Source organism: Carassius gibelio, chromosome B10 (assembly GCF_023724105.1).
Source record: "Carassius gibelio isolate Cgi1373 ecotype wild population from Czech Republic chromosome B10, carGib1.2-hapl.c, whole genome shotgun sequence".
In the NCBI taxonomy this organism is placed as follows: domain Eukaryota; kingdom Metazoa; phylum Chordata; class Actinopteri; order Cypriniformes; family Cyprinidae; genus Carassius; species Carassius gibelio.
In genome coordinates this window covers 4,715,853-4,737,476 of record NC_068405.1, presented here as the reverse complement: position 1 = coordinate 4,737,476, position 21,624 = coordinate 4,715,853, and the positions used below count along the sequence as shown (strand labels likewise).

At 37.1% G+C, this 21,624-nt stretch overlaps 1 protein-coding gene across 7 annotated transcripts in view; it reads left to right on the top strand.

The window, feature by feature from the left end:
* psd3l (pleckstrin and Sec7 domain containing 3, like) overlaps positions 1-21,624 on the top strand; it is a 117,334-nt gene that overhangs the window by 32,825 nt on the left and 62,885 nt on the right. For 5 of the 7 annotated variants that reach the window (XM_052566735.1, XM_052566736.1, XM_052566737.1 and 2 more), the window contains 4 exons: positions 10,931-11,110; positions 16,757-16,837; positions 17,540-17,652; positions 19,122-19,180. In XM_052566735.1, coding sequence (XP_052422695.1) covers positions 10,931-11,110; positions 16,757-16,837; positions 17,540-17,652; positions 19,122-19,180 — 433 coding nt within the window. Of the gene's footprint in view, positions 1-4,495; positions 4,760-4,957; positions 5,142-10,930; positions 11,111-16,756; positions 16,838-17,539; positions 17,653-19,121; positions 19,181-21,624 lie in introns of those variants that run through there. The other 2 variants (XM_052566738.1, XM_052566740.1) reach the window with 2 other exon arrangements.

The window sequence follows — 21,624 nt, the reverse complement described above, 5'->3', positions numbered from 1 at the left end:
TTCAGTGCAATGTCCACATTTCAAAATCAATCAACAAATGATGGAGTAGAACTAATGATGCATTCCATTCACTTCGTAATTTGGGTGTCAGACCTGAGAATCACATGACACCCAAGTGAACCATTTTCCAGTAGAAAAAAGTCAGAAAACCACATTAAAGCGGTATTTTGCACAGATAACACCATAGTAACATGTCCACGAATAGAGTTTGGATAGTACTGTGCACCAATTGAGACGCAGACAAACGTAAGTGCTAATAAACAATATATTACTATTGCTTTTCTTCTGTTGATGCACTGAGCAGGAATTTGGGATTCTAAAGTTGGAATTGTGCTGATTCCTCCAAGATTCCGACTTGGGAGGGCGTTCCAGTTAAAAGTTCCCACAGGGAACTCAGAATATCCATCTTCCGAGTACAAATCGAACGCAGCACAAGTTTCTGTCCTGCATGTATTTTTCTGAATATCTGTTACTACTTCCGTTCCATGACTCTAAATGGAATAATACCACTTTGCTTTTTTATTTTTTATTATTAAAATTATTTTTATTATTTTATTTTTTTATTTTTTTTTTTTATACATAACATTGAGCTGATTGAATTTGATTGGCTGAGCAGTGACCCCAGAGTCAGGCTTGTGCCACACAGCAGAGCCAGTGCTCCCAGAAAACGCTGTCCCCAGAACTGAGGGGGACATAGCATGTGATTTGTATCAACCTGTTTATTCAAAAACACTGATTTATTTAGTAATGCTTAGGGATGGTAAGATTCACCGATTACCATTGACACATCGGCGTAAAAGTTAACGAAGCAACCCAGCAATTTTAAAAAGTGTGCATAAGATACGAGTTGGCATTTGTATAGTGATGCATCTTTTCTAACATATTTGCATCTGTAAAAACTCATTTATTTATATATAATTATTAGTAGATGCGCTATAATTTTATTATTTATATAGTGACTAGGGATGTCAAATTTCGATTATTTCCATGATCGATCGTCGTTTAAATTAACGATCAATTAATCGATTAATCGTTAACCATAATACTGCAAAATGCGTCTATTGCAGGCACACAGTCAGCGGTATGACAGGATGTGCAAAAGCCACACACACACACAAAACGCTTTCTCACTTGAATTAAAGAGGTTTTAGTCTGAATAAAATGCTAGTAGCAGGATTATAAAATGAATAGATGCGATTATGATCATTTGATAAAATGGAGAGAGCGCGCCATACTTTTGAGATCATTTTACTTTGTTGACAGTTTCCAATCCCGCACGGAGAACGCTGAACGCGCATCTTTAAATGGTTTTGTGGTGCTCGTTGTTGTATTTTAAAAGCACAATTGCAATGTTTTCAACTGACATTATTGTATAAAATTATCCGAAATGTGGAGCGCGTGTGACTGCGCTGCACATTAAGTGAACTACATCGGCGCTGCTGCACCAAAACACAGTTGCTCACATTAATTTGATCCTGCTGGATTCTGTCCTAGAAAATGTCAGATTTTTAAAAATCCGGCATACAGCGCATTAGATCGTGACAGTGCATGCGTGCAGACGAGGATGAGTGAGCGCGGCTTTGGCTAGATTTATTTGGAGGTTATTGCTCATGTCTCATTCGGCACAAATCGAAATGTTTCCATATTCGCAATGTATTTGAATGTTAAACTATTATTTATAATGTAAACTAGGCTTGTAGTTAACACGCATTCGCATATAGACGGAAAAGATGATCCTCTTCATATGAGCAAAAACGTCCTTGGCATAACAGCAGAGTGGACCGGTATACTACGGTCTATTTAAACTGAATGCTCCAGGAATGTGTCGGTCACAGCGCCTATTAATCGCTGTTTTGAATCCAGCAATTATTTATTTAGAAATGATAAGATCTGATTATGACAAGTGTGGTATAAAAGCTTTGTTTATTAGAGGAATAATAGGTTAACTGGAAAATGTTAGATCGCGACCATGCTTTTGGACCCCATAGTCTTCATTTACGCGGCTTTGTTCTGGTTTGCCGGTTGGTCACGAATTTCCACAAATTCAGTATTAGGCATTGTTTCTTTTCCTAAATCTTCATAGTCTAACCCTCTAATTTCCCAGGTTTATTTTATTATCTTTCGCTTTTAATAACTGTTTTTGCATCTCTTACTGTAGTAAACATGGGAAGGGAAATTAAAGATTTCATGAATTAAGAATTCGTTCGATTTATTAATTTGTTCCCTTATTTCACTTAAATCATGGGTTATTTAGGGAACAAAATTAATGAAACATGGACAATTGCCACATTAATAATTCGTAGGAATGAATTAACAAGTTGTAGGAATGAATAGACTACCTGTCCTGTCACTGTGTCCCGCAGCCCTGCAAAGCGCACGATATAAAACAGTTATCTGATGAAATGATTAGTAACTACATTTCTATTGCATTTAATGTTGAAGAACTTTCATGTTGTTTCTATTTTAATGTACTTTAAAGTTTAAATCACATTAAAAGCTTAATTTGTACATTGTGAATGAATGATGATGCTTTTATATATCGTCACCGTCACTCACAGCCGCTCGCACGTGTTGAGTGCGCATGAGCCGCACGCAGCCCAACATTGAATCGGTTAACCGACCATCGATAGCCTTAATCGATTGCATCTCTTATCGACAATTAATCGATCATCGATTAATCGTTGACATCCCTAATAGTGACCAATGATTTATGACCATTATTTTAGATGTAGATTGATTTCTCCTCTCTAAACTGTTTCTCGGGGGCGTCACCGCTGCTACGTGTTAAAGAGATGGATTCTCAAGCTAAACATGGCCAAAGTTTTACAAAATAATTTAGAAGAATGACTGAGAATTTATTTTCTGAAAATCTTACTTCCGGGTTGGTACAAGTTTCGGCTGGGTTTTTTTCGATCGTGGATTTAATGACGTAGACGAGAGTGGAACTCCTTATATGAGCATTTCTCTTGGAAAAGCGCACCTGCGGATACGTTGATCAGAGGAGAACGAGACCGCGCACATCAACACGCTTCCACGGGAGATCGTCGGCAGCGCTGCATAGGATTTGTTCGAGAATGCCTCCAAATAAGTGCATTTTTGGATGTGAGAGAAAGTTTACCGTGTTCAGCTTCCCCAAGAACCCAGTGTTACATGAATTGTGGGTGCAGTTTGTTTTTCCGGGGCAGCAACGGAGTGTATCGAGTGTGTTTGTGTGTTCTGATCATTTGAGTGATGAATGTTTTATAAATAAGGCCCAAGTCGACACTGGATTTGCACATCGTTTGCTATTAAAACACGGAGCCGTCCCTGTGATAAAAGACCGCATTCATATAAGTACAAGTGCATATGCATCAGATTTCTGTATTTTGTTGCAACTCAGCACATAAGAGAATATATGTTAATGGAAACAACACTAAACACCAGTATTATAGCTCCACCCACAGCACGCCTCCAGGAGCTCGGCTTTTTCTGGAGAGAATCGGAAAGCTGTATTTTTCTTTAATAAATCTGATAAAACTAAAGATTTTTGGGATATATGCAGGATGCAGTACTACTCTATAGGTACTCAAGATTAACATGAGATTAGGTGAAACTGTGTCTCTTATACCCTTTAGGTTAATTTATTAATTGTTGTCTGTATAATCGCAGCAACTCTGTAATCACTTTATCATTCCTGCAATTAGCTTTTTGTTCTCAGACTTTTTTTATTAAAATGTCATTTTTGCATGTTTTGAATTCTAAGCATATTGTTTCCTGTATTGTTAAGCTTATATTTCACATGCATGGTCTCAGTGTTTTTGATTCTAACCAGTTAAAAGTTTTACACGAGCTGCCTGAGGCCAGCATGAAGGTCTGTGCATTAGCAGCACAGCTGGCCAGACTCTCCCTTCAGGGCCCCACTAAACCCAACATGGTGTGGTCAGTGTCTGTAGAAGTGCTGCACTGGCCATGAGAGAAAAAACACCAGCTTCCCTTCATTAAGTGTGTCCCACTCCATGCATAGATCCTCTGTCTCTTCCTTTCTCAGAATTCATAATAATCCATTATTTGACAGTAGTATGTATTTCACATTGTGCTTGAGCTAAACTGAAAATAGCATCAGCTTCCCTTGTGTTTTCATTTCATGGAATGAGAGGTGTGGTCACGTTCAGTTTTATAGTGGTGCTCTCAAATGAATAAAATGTGTTCTGCAGTGGTTCACACATGCCAGAATGAAGTCACTTCTTTCATGCCAAACACTGACGAAATTAGCTTTAAAGGAAGCTCTATAAGTTGTACCCCTAACCAAAACAAAGAAGAAAGAGTGATCTAGAAAATATCTGAAACAAAAAATAAATCCTGTTAACACTGTGATGTTTAAAGCACCGTCCACTGCTCTGTGTTCCATGCACAGGCTACCACACACTTAGTATACTACACTTCTAGTAGCCTAGTATTGCTGCACGCCATTGGGAACACATCCATAGAGTTCAATCTGCTCTCTCGGTTGTTTTGTGAAGAATAGTTTGAAAGAAGAGGATGTTCCCTCTGCTTCTCCCTCCTCTGTGCGCTGAGGTCTGGCTGAGAGCAGCAAGGGTTTGTGGGAAATGAGTGAGAAATGAGCAGACCGTGGTATGTGCCTAACTTTAAACAGCGCTTTATTTGACTGCGTGAACCGGCGAGGTTTGAGCTTTCACGGTGAGTCTCTGTCGGGATGTTAACGGAAGCGCTGCGTGTCAGTTTGAGGATTGCGTGCCGGACGTGTGCGTGAAATCTGCAGGTAAACAAAGACGCTGTTGAAAGTTTGATAACTGCACGTTCGCCACGCGACGCATCAGAACGCAACGCGCCCTTTAGGCTATTATCAGTGAAGTTTGAAGGGTTGACGCGCGCGAAACGCTATTTGACGCTACCGCACCACATCTACCGTGATTTATAATGGAGCGTTGCGTTCTGTTGTGACGCGTCGCGTGCAAAATCGGAGTGAATGGTTGTAATGTTTCTCGCTTTAGTCATCCACAGCTGTACTAAAGATAAATAGACTAAAGTGCTCTTCGCAGAGAAGAACTCATCTACACACAGTTATACTGAATACCTCGTGTATTCATTCATTGATTTATATCGATTTCTGTTGTTATAACTGTTCGTTTCGTATTTACAGGGTGAGTTTACACTTTTTATTTTTTATTCTGTAATTTTCCCCCTTTTATCGATCCCTTAGTCGTCATTTAAAGAAATTTGTTTTACAGTATTAGTGGTTTTGCAATGAATGTGCATACCTTTTTTTATTCAAACAACAAAATATATACATTTGCAAGTAATAAACATAATGCATACAATACAAGAATAATAAAAAAATACATTTAACATTTTTTTAAAGTCTTAATAGCTTTCTTATTCAGAGAGTCTCCAATAGAAATAGAAATTACATACTGTTGCATGCATCAGTGTTTATTCTAAACTGATTTTAGACAACATACACTCTCTTATGACTCTAAAATCCTGTTTTTGTTGATCTACCTTAATACATCATGCTCTTAAGCTGTTTGCATTGCATTGAGATATTACATAGATATCATGGGTGTAAACTACCCTGGTAAAATGTGAGGTTATGAGTCATCTTGGATGTTTTTACACCTGTATTCATGTGTTGTGTCTTTGGTTGTACTGGTGTAGTGTGATTCTGCTATGACTGCCTCCCTGTGGTGCATCACTAGAACAGCAGGCTGTGGATTTATAGCACACCCAATATCTGAGACCCCTCTCTTTTTACTGTTTATTTAGTATTTGAGGCGTTTTCAAATGTTGGTATTTATTTACAATATTATTGTACTAGATTGCATTTTTTTTGTACATGTACACCACGCTGATTTAGCCTGAAACTGTCTTTCAAAGAATTAGGTTTGTGACCGTGAGGAAATCTTCCCACAGGTTAATCGATGTGTGACCACACCATCACCGTGGGGTTTTCCCTCTTTTCCTCACTTCCCTTCGCTTTTAAATAGCTTGTAAAAGCAGCGTGCGCATTTTACATTCACTTTCAAATAGCGGCAATTCTGTGTAAAGCAGTTGTTTGTTTGAATGTTCCCTCTTTTCCTAACTTTTAAATAGCTTAAAAGCACTGTACACATTTTACTTTTTAATTAACAGCAGTTCGTTGTCAACAACAAAATACAACATCAAACTCACTTTAGCCTATATAGAAAACATAGAACTTTTATTTACAAAACAAATATAAATAAACAATGCTAAAGGGCAGGCTATGCCTAATATAAAATCAGTATTATTTTTACTATATTACTACAAAAATCAAAACCATGGTGGGGGTCAGTGCTGAGCTTTTCAAACCATAAGGGGAAAGCACTTCCTATATCAAATCAGAGGCCAAACTAAACAGCATTTTGGCACAAATTTATCTGTCTCTTGGTAAAAGCAACCTAACCAAATTTGTCAGTGAATGAAATGAATTGCATAACGTGTTGCTTCAAATATAATTAAGAACTACAACAACATTTAAGCTCCACCCATGACATCAGGGCCACTGGGGGCTGAATTGTGGTCCATTGTAGGTATTTATTCTTACACATTCAGATACAAATACATATTTGGGTGATGTAATGTGTGGCAGCGGTGAGAGATGATTTGTGCACCCTCATCAGTCTCATCTCAGCACCGTGTCTGTGGCAAAGCTAATTTAAAAGCTTAACATTGATATATTCTCACAACAATAACAGTTTATCCTGCAGTGATGCCGAATCAGTAATTAGTGAGGAGTAATTTGCATTCCTTAACTAAATGCTAAAGAGGGCAGACAAATCCTAGATTCTAATAATTGGAGATTAGAGAAGTTTGATGCTATTATAGTATTGATTATATGGTATTGTGTTTTCCCAGTTGGATGTGATGCTGAACCCTCAGTAGTTGCCAGTGTTTCACAATGAACTCTAAATGAGACAACAGTACTGATTTAAATTAGTTTTCTATACAACCAAATGTATAAAAAGTATCAGTTTAACGCATTAATCAGTTAGTTATGAAAAATAAACATAATTAGAATATTTTACTGGATCCCGATTTTATACAACAGTTCAGTAAATAAGAAGTTAATACTGTGTTATATTTCAAATACAATATTGTCTGTTTTTGCTTAGTTTTGCTGAGACATAATTACCTATGAAGTCTCTGATTAACACAGTGGTGTTTAGTTTCTGAATTAATCCGCATTTTGAACAAATTAAATGAATGAATGACTCATTTGTGAGACATTTGCCGCCACCTGCTGGCAGTTTTAGTTTCTTATATCTTTCTTATATCATTTCATTTACAAAAAATAATTCAGTATTTCGAAGATTTTCATTGCATGAACAAAAATACTTTTTTGTTTCCCAAATGTTCTTAAAATAAAGAAAAAATTTCTTTCTAAAACTATTTGTTATGTCTAGCTACTTGATAGCTTTAAATAATCTTTTGTGTGCATTTTTACAGCCAAATTTAATTCACGATTAATTAATTGACACATCACGTAATTAATTAGATTAAAAAATGTAATCGTCTGACAGCCCTAATCAAAAGCATTTTATCACTTCCAAAAATGTAAATAATACATTTTAAATCGCTCTGTTACTACGTGGTCAACAACTTTTTGTAATATATATATTGCTAATTAGATTATTACTTTCTAATAATATTAGCTTTAAAAAAAGATCTTGATTTGTGTCAGAAAATTAAATAGACCTGCCGCTAATTATTGGTACATGAATATTTATTAAACAACAGCACTGACTGAATAAAGAGTAAAGCACTCACTGTTTTAACTCTATTTCTTGTTTATGTTTTGCTGAAGACAGTATTAGCATATTTATTGTATATTGAAGAAATAATTGCTTTTGGAAACTTGAAATTGAAAAACAAGTTCGTCCACTAACAGATACAGTGTGCTGCAACATCTCTGTTTCATAAGCCGCTTTCTCACTTAAAACCTGGTAATGACTGTAAAACAGACAGATTATTAGGAAATGCATCACATTTGCTGTTTACACAAGCAATGGCTTACTGTTAATACAGCATTCACACTTTAGCCAAGTGACAGATCTTCAGGGTTTGCCCAAACCTTCCTTAGTTTCTGAGACCTGTGAGGTCTCTCTTTCCCGCGGTGCACACACCTCTCTCTGCAGCGCTTTCAGTTAAAACAGATTGTTACTTCTCTAATTTTACATGCAAGTATAGCCCAAATCACAGCTATTGTCATATCTTATGTGTATCCTATTTGATTTCATCAGACGACGGCTCGATTATGAAGCAGGATTTTTATGCTGATTAAGATCTTGGAAGGGAGAGCCGTAGTCTTAACGGGTCGCGTTTAAATCAATATTCAGTATTAATTTAATATTAATTCCGTTATTATATCAATGAAAAGAGTTTTATTGAGAATTTAGCTGTATCAAAATACAGTATGTGAGCATAGAGAGGCAAACAAATGTAATAAGAAATGTAAATTTAGCATTTTCAGAAGAAGTGAGCTGTCCTGTCTTGCAAATACTGTTAACAGGCTTAAGTAAAGTGAACCTGGTATTTCTATGTTCTTTTTTTCATGTCTCTAATAGACATTAACAAGTCTATTTTTATGTAGTTTCACAAAACTGAAGTCAAATCATTCTGTTTTTGCTTCAATTTTGAAATGTTACAATCTAATTTAGATTAAAAACTGCTCATGTTGCATGTGTGCAGCATCTTTGTTTGAATCATGATTAAAATGCAGTGCTTGCCTCTAACTTTAAATGTAAAGAGCACAGACAAAGCCTTATTTTGTATATATTGTATAATTATTTTATTTTTACTTATTCATTTGATTTGTGGCTTGTTTTAAATTTAGTTTTGATATTTACATTTACATTATATTTACATTAAATCATTTAGCAGACACTTTTATCCAATGCCACTTACAAATGAGGACAACAGAAGCAATCAAAACCAACAAAAGAGCAATGATATACAAGTGCTATATAAGGCCCTATATAAGGCCTTTTTTTTCTTTCTCTACTTTCTTTTTCACTTCTCAGGTGGAGTCCTTAACTGTGGGAATGTTTCTAAACCATCAAAACTGAAAAACAGGAAATTCATATTTGATATAAAGAAAAAAAAAATGCCAATGCCCAGTCCAAGGAACTGAAAGAACTATTGCATGAGCCACCCCGGCCAATGAACTGACCCAGCTTTAATTTCTACGAAATATAATGTACTCCTCTTTCCTAAAATGAGGCTCTGGTGCTTGTTGTCATTTGTTCAGGCGCTCAACAGATGGCACTGTTAAACTGTGTGTGCTGACTGTACTAATGCAGCACAAATGAGAGTGAATAAAACCAACTCCTCAACTTCAGAAACCAGCATCAGTGAGCAGTGTTTTTCTTGCTCATTCATGCTCTCATTGTACAGAGAAGGAATCTTGGAGATCTTGGATGAGGTCACTGATGTGGGAGGAGCGCGGGTGATGAACGTTACAGTTGTTTCTGATGTGGTTTGGTTGTTATCGGTGTTGGCAGAAGCCTGTGGTGACACTTGTCTGTTGATTTGGGCTTTGCATTTAGTTTCTCTCCTGTGAAGTGCACCTGATGCTCTCTGGACCCTTTCAATCAGAGATATCGGACCCTTCCTCAGAGGTCACTTTCAGAGCTGGGTAGAGACTGATTATACAGTATGTAATGTGGATCACGTGATCAGGTTCCAGAACTGCAGTGCTTGTGATTAGATTACATTGCATTTTAAAATGCTCGTAATCAGACTACAATACATGATATTATTCACCCAATAGCAATAAATTGATAATGTATTGCTTCTCCCTAATTACTCCGTTTCATCTTTTAAATATTGTGTTTTAAAATATCCTACTACTTATATACATGCAAAGTCTTCCGGTTTTGTGGACTTTCACACAAAGTCCTGTGACCACACACAGCATTTGACCACAGATTTATTTCAGGTTTTAACATTGTATTAACTACTGATGAACACATACATTTTCATTTGAATTAGCACTTGATTAAGTAGGTTAATCATCTATTACAATATCTTTGGAAGGCTTTTTTCTTTCAAACACATTAAAATGCACATTTATATTGTGTATATTTACACAATGTTTAAGGTTTTTTCAAGTTTGTAGGTGTCAAGGTACAGAAACTAAATAATTAAATGTAAAAAAAGCACTGGATAGTCTTCAATGTAAAAATGAAATGTACAATGAAACCTACATTTATTCAGACACCTTCAACATTTCTCACATTATTACACTTTTGCTATATACATCAAAAAATATATCTGGTGTCTGAATAATTTTTGGTTTGACTGTTGAAGAGCAGTGAGTGATTTTCATTTTCATTTTCTTGGATTAACATTACAGCAGCCAGTAGCTAAATTAGGCGCGGTCCCTTTAAGAGCCCATGAATCTATCCAATATAATACACATCCCATTGTTTCCCTCAACTGTGTACTTTCACTTAAGACATAACTGACAGTTTTTGATATTTTGACAGATTTCGTATGTATTTGTTGGCACTAGAGCAAAAATAACCAAATTCGATGTTCAAGTGTTTTGATCAAAAACACATATACAGGGTTAAATGCATGAATGTTTTTCAGTGTCCAGATACTTCTTGTTAGTCAGCGTATCATTTAGGTAAACGAATGAGTGTACTATTCACATTCTCTGCTGACATATGAAGAGCAATTTCACTTGGAAATACATCACAGTATAGTAATAAAGTCGGTTGCAATTTACATTTTACGCTGACACAAAAAGCACAGAGCTTTTCAGAGAAGGAAAGCAATAGAAAGCATAGATTGTGAAGTCTAAAATATAAAAAAATCAACTTAATTAAAGAAAAAGTCTGCTTAATCTAAGAGACTAGTCTGTTGTTGGATTGTGATTGACTGTTCTGTGTGTTTGTGTGTGGTGCAGCAGCGATGCAGGGCTGAAGGACTGGGACTCAGACATGGATGGAGTGGAGGGTCTTAAGGACACAGATGTTCTCCACAATGGCAGCCGAAGTGACCAGGAAGCTGCCCGGCGTCTGGCCAGACGGCTCTACCACCTGGAGGGCTTCCAGCGCTCGGATGTCGCCAAACATCTGGGCAAGAAGTGAGTTATAGCCTTCAGCTATCAATTCAGTTCTGTGCTTTTCTTCTCTCTATCCTGTCTTCATACACACCAACCAGAGGAATATGTTAATATTTGACTCTAACTAGAACTTGAAGAAAAACATTGTGCAAACATACATGTACATTGCTGTTAAAAATTTTGGGATCATTACGTTTTTTAATGTTTTTTTTTTTTTTAAGAAGTTTCTTATGTGCATCAATGCTGTGTCTATTTGAAAAATATTTTGTGAAATATTATTGCAATTTAAAATAAGTTTTCTATTTTAATATACTTTAAAATGTAATTTATTCCTGTGATCAAAGCTGTATTTTCAGTATGATTACTCCAGTCTTCAGTGTCACACGATCTTCAGAAATCATTCTAATAATGTAATTTATGTAATATGAGAGCTCAAAGGGATAGCTCACCCAAAAATGAAAATTCTGTCATCATTTGCTCACCCTCATGTCGTTCCAAACCTGTATGAGTTGTTTCTTATGTTGAACATAAAAGAAGATATTTTGAAGATTGCTGGTAATCAAACAGTTGCCATTGACTTCCATAGTAGGAAAAAAATGCTATGGAAGTCAATGGCAACCACCAAATGTTTGATTACCTGCAATCTTCAAAATATCTTCTTTTATGTTCAACATAAGAAAGCAACTCATACAGGTTTGAAATGACATGAGGGTGAGTAAATGATGACAGAATTTTCATTTTTGGGTGAGCTATCCCTTTAACTTTATTTTTAAGAGTGGTACATATAATCTGAAAGAGTTTAATCATTTTGTGTACTTCTGTTCTTGGCCAGTCGTCTTTTCGCTAATGCCAATAAGAGAGTGTGTTTGAATAGTCCACACATTTATGCCAGATTTATTTTGAATAAATTCCAGTGTTTACACAAAAAATGGTGTTATGCATGTTTCAGTGGCAATTATTTTTATTTAATTATATTTTTTAGTATTCATTTTATACTTCAGTCCCCTGGAGTTTTTCCATTCCTTGCCATTAATTTACCTACCCTCAAGTTGATCCAAACTTGTATGAATTTCTTTCTTCTGCTGAACACAAAAGAATGTGTTTTGAAGAACGTGGATAACCACACAGTTGCTGGTCCCTAATGACTTGTATTTCCACTTGACCTTAAAATGACACAGCTCCGTTCACACCCCCAAAATAAATCTTACACATTCCTAACTTTCAAAACGCTCCATCAGCACTCCCTAAAGTATTATTAGATCAGCATAGCCTATGATTTCATACCAAAGATCTTGTTACTACAAGCTGTTGCTAATGCCATTCACACATTGCATTGTCTGTGTACAAGCATCTAAAACAACAGCCCAATCTTTTCTTTGCCTCTGTCAGAACCAGTCAGATCTGTGCATGACCTTAGGTTAGTGACTGCGCTGGAGCAGTTCAACATCCTCAGCCCCTTAAAGAGCCATCCCTAGCCTTCCAGTTCATTCCTCACAATCACACACACACTGGAAATAAAGGTTTGAACATACAGGCACTCATCCATATTCACAAGCACTCAGTGCCAGACGCAGTACTCCAGAGGAGAGCATCATTACTCCAGTGCTCTCTGTAGCACCACCTCCACAGCTCTGCACTCATCCTGTCTCACTCTCCTGCTGTCTGAAGACCATCACTAGCCATGTTTCCATTATCCTTCAAGTTACGCAAATTGAAATGGAAACACTTAAATTATGCAAAAACTCCAATATATCTCAAAGTTTTTACCCTCTTAGGAGGTGGCAATTCAAAAAAGGAATAGATCGCAAAATTGCTCCCAAAATTTGCTAAATTGTTCGTAAATGACACATGATTATTCTTTAAAGGGTAACTACACCCCTGGTCAGAGCCTGACTCCACCCACTGGCAATATTTGAAAAATGCTGAAAAGTGGGAAGAGCACAGCGGAGGTAGAGGGGATGAACCGAGGGGCGGGGCTGAGTGCGTGGGGCGTGAACCTGAGACCCGCAGTGACTGATTGATTGACAGCTGCTGACAGAGACGCTAAAATGGAAAGTTGTGGGTATGACTGTAGTGACGCAAGTAGCTTTGCAAAGGAGCGTTGATTTGAAGTAGAGGACTTTTCTCCACCACCTTCACCTGAAAGTGGAGGATGTCGAGGTGTCTGTGGCCTGAGCCATATCAATTCGAGCCGCTGGCTCAAACTGCTGTCTTAACTCCCGCACCACGTCGCTTTTCAGCACGATCCATGTGGAGAAGCCCATTTCCACCTCCATTGCGTTGGAGAAGCAATCCCATGTAAAATGCAGTTTGCACACTCCAGCTCTAGGCTGGAAGTCGAGATCTTCCAGGCCAAGTGCATGCAAGCACTGGTGCCTGATTTTAAAGTCTGCTGGAAAACTATGCAGGTCAGCAGTGCTTTTGCAACCAGCAACACTACGCATCCTGACCACTGGACTAAATACAGATAAATCTATGCCAACTATTGAAGCTATCCTAACTGATGCAATACTATGCTACTAACTATGCTTCTAACAATACTAACGTTACACTAACAACTATGCTAATTAACTACATAGGCTACACTAAATAATCTAAATAACTATATAAATGCTATGCTAAATAGATGCTGTAATAGTCTATCCTGGTCTTTATCAATACTCGCCATTCCAACTCCTGACTCACTACAGTGATTTTGATGGAACAAGATGGGTTTTATACAGCTAAGGGCGTGGTAGCTCGTACCAAGGGGCGTTGTGAGCTGGAAACTGCTTACGTCACCTGCCACCGCAAACATCCAGTAGGAAAAATCAACTGCAGTAGCCACCGTTCAACCTGAAGAGGGCAGCACTCAGACGTTTTTACACCACGTAGAATTAAAACACATTATACTCAAATGTCAAAAAAGTTACTCGAATCAATGAACAGCACTAATAAAGCCCCATTCTTACAGATCATTAACTAAAAAAAGTTGGTTTAGGTTTTAGTTACACTTTAATGCACTATAACCTCCAAGAAACTCCTCATACATGTCCGTATAATGGGCTTTCCTTGCCGTTAATGTTTGGGTAACCCCTTATTTACATTGTACATGTCTGTGGTGCATTACGTCTCCGATATGGCCACTCTAGACAATGCTTGAATTTATATCAGCTCACACTTATTAGAACTGTCCCAGAAGTGACTGTCTGCTCTGCTTCACCACAGATGCACGCATACATCTCCTTCGATTAAAAATAATGGTTAGTGTAGTGGCTGCAATTGACATAAACCATAAATCACAGTGTACTCACATAACATTGGTTAATGGAAACTGCATTAATTGGCAATACGTTTATTTTTATCAGCATAAAATATCACAAAAGTTAAGTGCAGATCTAAAATGGAAACCTGGCTACTGTCCACAGCCATGTGCTCATCGCGTCTCCTAACTGTCTGGAGACCATCACTGTCCATAGACACGCTCTCAACCTGTCTCACTGTCCTTTTGTCCACAGCAATAAGTTAATCCTCTCTTAATGTCCTGTCTGGAGACAATCATTGTCAGTAAACCCATGTTCATCTTTCTCACTCTTTTGATGTCTGCAGACGTCAGTTTCCGCAGAACCTAATACTGTAGAGGACCTAATACTGAGCTCTGTGGGACTCCATACTTCTGTTGGGTTGGACATCTTCCCATTAACACAAACAGACTGGCCGGATAGGTAGGATGGGTGATTAGATGGGTAGGACCTAAACCATACTAATGCCTGCCCACAAATGCCAGCATAATTCTCAAGCATATCTAGGAGAATTTTATGATCTATAGTGTCGAAGGGAGCACTGAGATCTAATGGGAGATAGAATGGGAGATGCTTGTATTATCTGACCATGGCTGGAAATAATTTTTTATGACTTGCCTGATGAAAAACATCCATAAAGTACAAATTAACATTAAGCACCTGCGGCGTTTCTGTGAACGGAGATAATGGAATAAAACTATATAGGCTACATAAAAAGGAATATATAGGGCTTTACATTAAATATATTTTACTTAAATCATAAACGGATTAACAAAGCGAAAGAAAAAGATGTGCTGAGTTAGGATTATTGTAACGTGCTCCGAAGTTCATGAAAAGATCAAAGTTTGTAGATTTTTATTTGTCACATACATGGTGATACGGAGAGCATATGACCAGCATTGAAATGTAAGTCAGGTCAGCTTCATGGACAGTGCAATTATTAAAGAACACAAGATAATTATATATAAATATGGTATGGAGAAAGTAAGATAAAAAATAAGAATAAAATAAAATGCTTGTAAAATAAAATAAAATGCGCAGGACAGTATATTGTAGACTTAATAAATATGTACAAGAGCAGAATAACAGCATAGCAGCAATAGAGGTAAAAAAGTAAATATATAAAAATAAAAATGACGATGTCAGTATATTAATTATCATACTGATAATTAAGTGAAGTCATGTTGATGTTAAGAGACTGAGTTTGAGTCTAGGAGCCTGAAGGCCTGAGGGAAGAAGCTCCTCCTAAGTCTCTCGCTTACCAGATGGCAACAAAATGAAAAGACAGTCCTAAATGATTTGAACAGCTCTGCTTTTGCAGCGTTTGAGGTAGATGTCCTGCAGAGAGGGGAGAGCAGACCCTGAGATGCGCTCAGCTAAGCACACAACTCTCTGCAGGACTTTGCAGTCTTTACTGGAGCTGTTCCCATACCACACTGAGATACACGGAGTCAATACACTTTTGGCCCCCATTAAAGTTTTGAGTGAATCTATTAATTACAGTGATAAATGTCTATTTTTAAAAGGGTTATATGATGCGATTTTCTTTTCTTTAGCGTGTTAAGTACAGTAGCTATTTGTGCATGATCTGCGGAGTTTCAAAGCTTAAAGCTTCCCACAAAAGGATTTATTCTTTTTGGCTGATCCAGGCGGATGCAGACCAAGCTAAAACATCTCTACGTCACAATGTGGAAATATGTGTGTAATGCTGCCCGAATGTTCATGCAAAGAACGAGAGAAAGACAGGGCGCATCACAGTGGAGACTGTGTTTCTTAACTTTCTTCACTGGGGCTTGTGTACTGCAAACACATACAAGCTTCATCACTGTGCCTGTCTAAGGATGTTATTAACTGTCTTCTTTATGTTGAAAGCTAAAACTTGCAATTATGCAAAGAGGTGTTACATTTCCGACACATGCTTATGCACTGGGTCAGCTTGCTTAAAATAGCATCATATGACCCCTTTAAATGCATTTGGTCAGAAGATGTGGGAACCCTGAATGTCAAGTTTCAGTCATATAGCAGCATTGCCACAAATGTATTTACATGTCTGTCTGGGAATGCATGTTTCTTATGTAATTTGCTTTATACTGCTGTGATTCCTCTCCATTTTAGAGTCATGTCAGGGTAGATTAATGTCTGTTCACGGTTGTTCATCATAAACTAGTAAAATGCTCTGAACTTCAGTATGTCCAATTTCTGATTTCTGGGTATAAAATGATGTGTTATAGTAAACACAGGCTCTTATCAAATGTGTTTCAGATACCAGAAACTGTATGAGGTCATGTTTAGTTGAACTGTTTCAAATGTGGAGGTCCTATTTTTTTAAAGGTCATATTATAATCTCTGTTATAATGTAATATGTATCTTCTGTTTGTGTTCACAGTAATGACTTCAGTAAGATGGTTGCAGAAGAGTACCTCAAATTCTTTGAGTTTACAGACATGACATTGGACCAATCACTCAGGTACATCTCATGCCAAGTTATTGTCATTCAATTATTGTGCAGTCATGCAGTCACAGTGTCACGTTTATGTTCTCCTTATTTGGTTTTTCCTGTCCTCATCATGTGAACTCGTCTCCGGTTGTATATATATATACAGTGGGGCTCGAAAGTTTGGGCACCCCTTGCAGAATCTGTGCAAATGCGAGTAATTTTCAAAAAATAAGAGAGATCATACTAAATGCATGTTATATTTTATTTAGTACTGTCCTGAGTAAGATATTGTACATAAAAGATATTAACATTTATAAAGTTACCTCATAATAAGTAAATGTTGTGATATATTTTGCAATATTGCAATTAAGAATGCAACCAAAGAATGCTGAACATTATTATGTTGTTAGAATTTTTTAAGTTTTTATTATTATTAATTATTTCAGGATCACATCTGATCACAGTTCTGGAGTCATTCTTACCACAGTTCAGATAATTGGCCAGTTTTCACACACTTTCATTCATGGGTTTGTGTGGTTCTGCGTCTTTATTTCATCTTGTGGTTTGCCCACACACATCTTTAATGTTTTTGCTGTGATTGGAGAACTTTGTTGGCTCTTTTTGTCTTCTATCTTGTATCTGGACCTGTTACTGGACCCCTGACGAGTCTTCACACACAAGCTACGAGCAAGAAGTTCATGGTCATGTTATATTGCTGTTTTTGTGTTTCAGATGTTTTCTGAAAGCATTCTCACTAATGGGCGAGACTCAGGAGAGAGAGCGGGTGCTAATTCATTTCTCTAATCGGTATTATCAGTGTAATCCCACCGTCATCACTGCACAAGGTACTGAACGTCTCAGCCTTATGTAACCTTTCTTATTTACTCATTACTTACAAGATAAGTATTTCAGATCAATTGAAGATGTAAGTGATCATTATTATCCAGTGGTGGATGAAGCACTAGATCCTAATAAATCATTACTCCAGTACATTTATTTACATTAACGCATTTAGCAGACGCTTTTATCCAAAGCGACTTACAGCGCATTCAGGCTACACATTTTTTAACCAATATGTGTGTTCCCTGGTAATTGAACCCACGACCTTTTGCGCTGCTAACACAATGCTCTATGCCACAGGAACACCGCAGTCCAGTAAATGTACAAGTACTTGTTTCAAAAATTACTTGATTTATTTTCCTAGTAAAAGTACAAGTACTTGATTTATTTTCCTAGTAAAAGTACAACTACTTGATTTTTTTAAATGTAGTAAAGCATTTAAAGTAAAATGTACAGATTGAATCATAGTTTTTTTTCAGACTAGTCATTAATCAGCACTAAGGAGACAAATTTGTGCATTCGTTTAATAAGCATTGATCTGCGAATAAAACCACTTTTTATTTTACCTAGTATTTTAACATAAGAAAATAAAAAAAATTGTGTAATTTATATATTTACAAATAACACATAAAAATACGATGTAGAGAGGTCACGTGGGTTAAACAGATCACTCTTTTATGACAAATTTACTTCAATATAATATTCTTTACAATAACCAATATTAAAATTGGACGTTTATTAGCTTTTCATGTGATTGTTTGTGATTGGTAATATCTCGGTTCTTTGTCATTCTGACCAGCTAACTTAATCAGTCAAAAATGACTTCAAGTGGATCAGTCGAAGTTAAACCTCAAAATCAAAATACTGTAATACAGTAAATATTCTCAAAAAGTGTGCTTAAGTAAGGAAGTAAAAATAATTGTCACTTCTGTCCACCACCGTTATTGTCTCTAACTCTAACATGGTTTCTAAAACCAAAATTAAAAAAAATATTTTGTGCTATATATATTGGTTTTATATTGATCTCTCCTATAAGTGAAGAAAGAGAGGTATAATGCAAAAAAACATGAAACTAGCTGGGCTAATATTGTCTCAAACAAAAAACTGCCCGAGGACTATTTCTGTGTTTAATGCCTCGGCATAAAGAAGTCGCTCCATATGGTATCTATTAATAAAACATTTGTGGTTTGCACAACATTAAAGTCTCTCTTCAGTAACTCTCCATGAAACATTGGGTTTAATCGCTCATTCAGTATCACAGTGTCGTGTTTTTCCCATAGCAACCGTCTTAGTAACAGCTATGACCAGTATATGAATAAAAAGCTAAACCATCTCCTTGTTGCTAAGACTGTTGCCATGGAAGTGATGTTAGACTTTCTCCTGATGCATAGATGAATGTGTGTGTGATAAAAATAATGTTCACTCTCTTTGACCTGTATGTGAGTGTGACCAAATGTTTCATTGACGTTTGCAGATGGAGTTCATTGCCTTACCTGTGCTCTAATGCTGCTCAACACTGACCTTCATGGACCAGTAAGTGACCTCTGACCCTCTGCTAGAGTTGCCTGTATAACCAGAAAAATGAAAAGAGACAGTTTGTTCCGTCTTTTCCAAAAGCACATGAATGCAGTCACCATTTGTCCTTATCAGAGCATGTTATCTGTGAATCTAATGATCCCTCTGTAGAAAGATATGTCTGGGTCATATTTAACCTCTAAATACAAAGAAATAAGAAACTAAATATGCTTAATTGTCTGTTTGATAATAACTGATAATGGTTAAATGGTTGAAATGTTGTCCAGAGATTCTAGTCTGAGAACTAGTGAGCAGGATTGGGTATCGTTTGAATTTTATTGATTCTTATTGAAACGATATTACTGTCAACTGTGATGTGCGGCAGAGACTGTTTGAAACACTTTTTCCACGAAAACTTTGATGCACAACATCTCAGTTTATTATATCAACGTAAACTATGTGATCACAAAATAATCAGGAAAAAAGACAGCATGCACATTTTAAAATCATTACATAAAAAATGTAATCACCACTGGCGGCCTCGGCAAAAACTTATCTCGCAATTTAATAATTTTGGTCACAAATGCAACTGTTTTAGTCCTAGTCTTGAGCCCTGCATGAGATGTTCATTCATGTTTATTTTGTGTTAAAACTAACAAAGTTAGTAGTGAAGAGTAAGGGATTATCAGTGATGAGGTGTTTATATACGATCTGTCGCACCACTGAAAATCTTTTTGCACGAAAACGTGTAACGTTAATAGTCCATAAATGTGAAAGAGAAATCTGTTCCAGCTTGTAGCAACCTTTTCTGCAGTGGAATTACACACAAAATTTGAGAACGGACACTGGTTTGGTTAGCAGCCTGTTCTTTTCTGTGCTCACATTTCAGGTGTGTGCGCAAGTTATTTCCCTTTCTGCACTTAAATTGTTTAAAATCATATTAAAATGTGAACGCAGGAATCATTGAGTGGGATCGAAATGCACGTGTCTAATCGAATATCTTGGAAACATCGAACTGGTTCTCGATACCCAAACCTAATAGTGAGTCGAGGATATTGAACTGTTTTGTTCTTAGATATTTTGTGTTTGGTTTTATTTTGGATGATATCTGTGATCATATTTTCAAGGTTAAACCTGTGAAATCTGCATGAATGTGCCTAAATATAAACAGCTCAATTCAAGCAAAAGGAGGAAAACGGAAAGAAATTATTCAGATATGTGCCAATAGTAACTACAGTGCAATGAAGAAGAAGAAAGTTCTGCACCCCCCACCATTTCCTGAGTGAAATGTGAGGTGCATTCTGGGTTCTCTAAGAATAGCTCCTCTCATTGGTCTCCATGGAGTTTGATCATATAGGACGCTGTGTTTTGAGTTTGACACATTCAGTAGAACGCATGTGCCATGGAGATGTGGAGATCTCATGCCCACGCCGCAGCACTTCTCTAGACGCTTTCATTTCAAACATTGTTTAGCTTCATGTCATGTGGGTGAATACAGCTGAAAGTTGTGTAGCCATGGATCTTTTCAGAAATGTATGCCAGACGCCCACACACAATACATGGCTGCATTTGTGGAGGGAAGCGTTATGCATATCACACCGGTTATATAGAGACAGAGCAGGTGCAGATGGGTAAATCTCATCAAAACCTGCCCTGGCTTGACAAAATTTGAAGATAAAGGAAGAAATGTATATTTTACATAAAGAAATCAAAAGTTACTTTGTGGAATCAATAAAGACTCTTCATGCTCTTTAGAATGTGAATTTCCAGTGACAAACATGCTTAACAGTTGTGCCATAACTGAAGCCTGTTGTCTTTCGTATGTCTAACCCAAACGTTCTGTTTCAACAGGACATACACTACCGTTCAAATGTTTGATTAATAAAGATAACAAAAAACAAACATTACTTTTATTCAGTAATGCATTGAATTGATCAAATGTGACAGTAAAGACTATATTGACTATATTGTTACAGAAAGTTTCTATTTCAACAAATAGTTTTTTTAATTTTCCATTCATGAAAAAATCCTGAAAAAATTAGGTTTCCATGAAAACATCGTCAATGATATCGCTTTAAATGAAGTGACCCCAACTAAGCAAGCCAGAGGCGACAGCGGCAAGGAACCGAAACTCCATCGGTGACAGAATGGAGAAAAAAAACCTTGGGAGAAACCAGGCTCAGTTGGGGCCAGTTCTCCTCTGACCAGACGAAACCAGTAGTTCAATTCCAGGCTGCAGCAAAGTCAGATTGTGCAGAAGAATCATCTGTTTCCTGTGGTCTTGTCCTGGTGCTCCTCTGAGACAAGGTCTTTACAGGGGATCTGTATCTGGGGCTCTAGTTGTCCTGGTCTCCGCTGTCTTTCAGGGATGTAGAGGTCCTTTCTAGGTGCTGATCCACCATCTGGTCTGGATACGTACTGGATCCGGGCGACTGCAGTGACCCTCTGATCTAGATACAGAC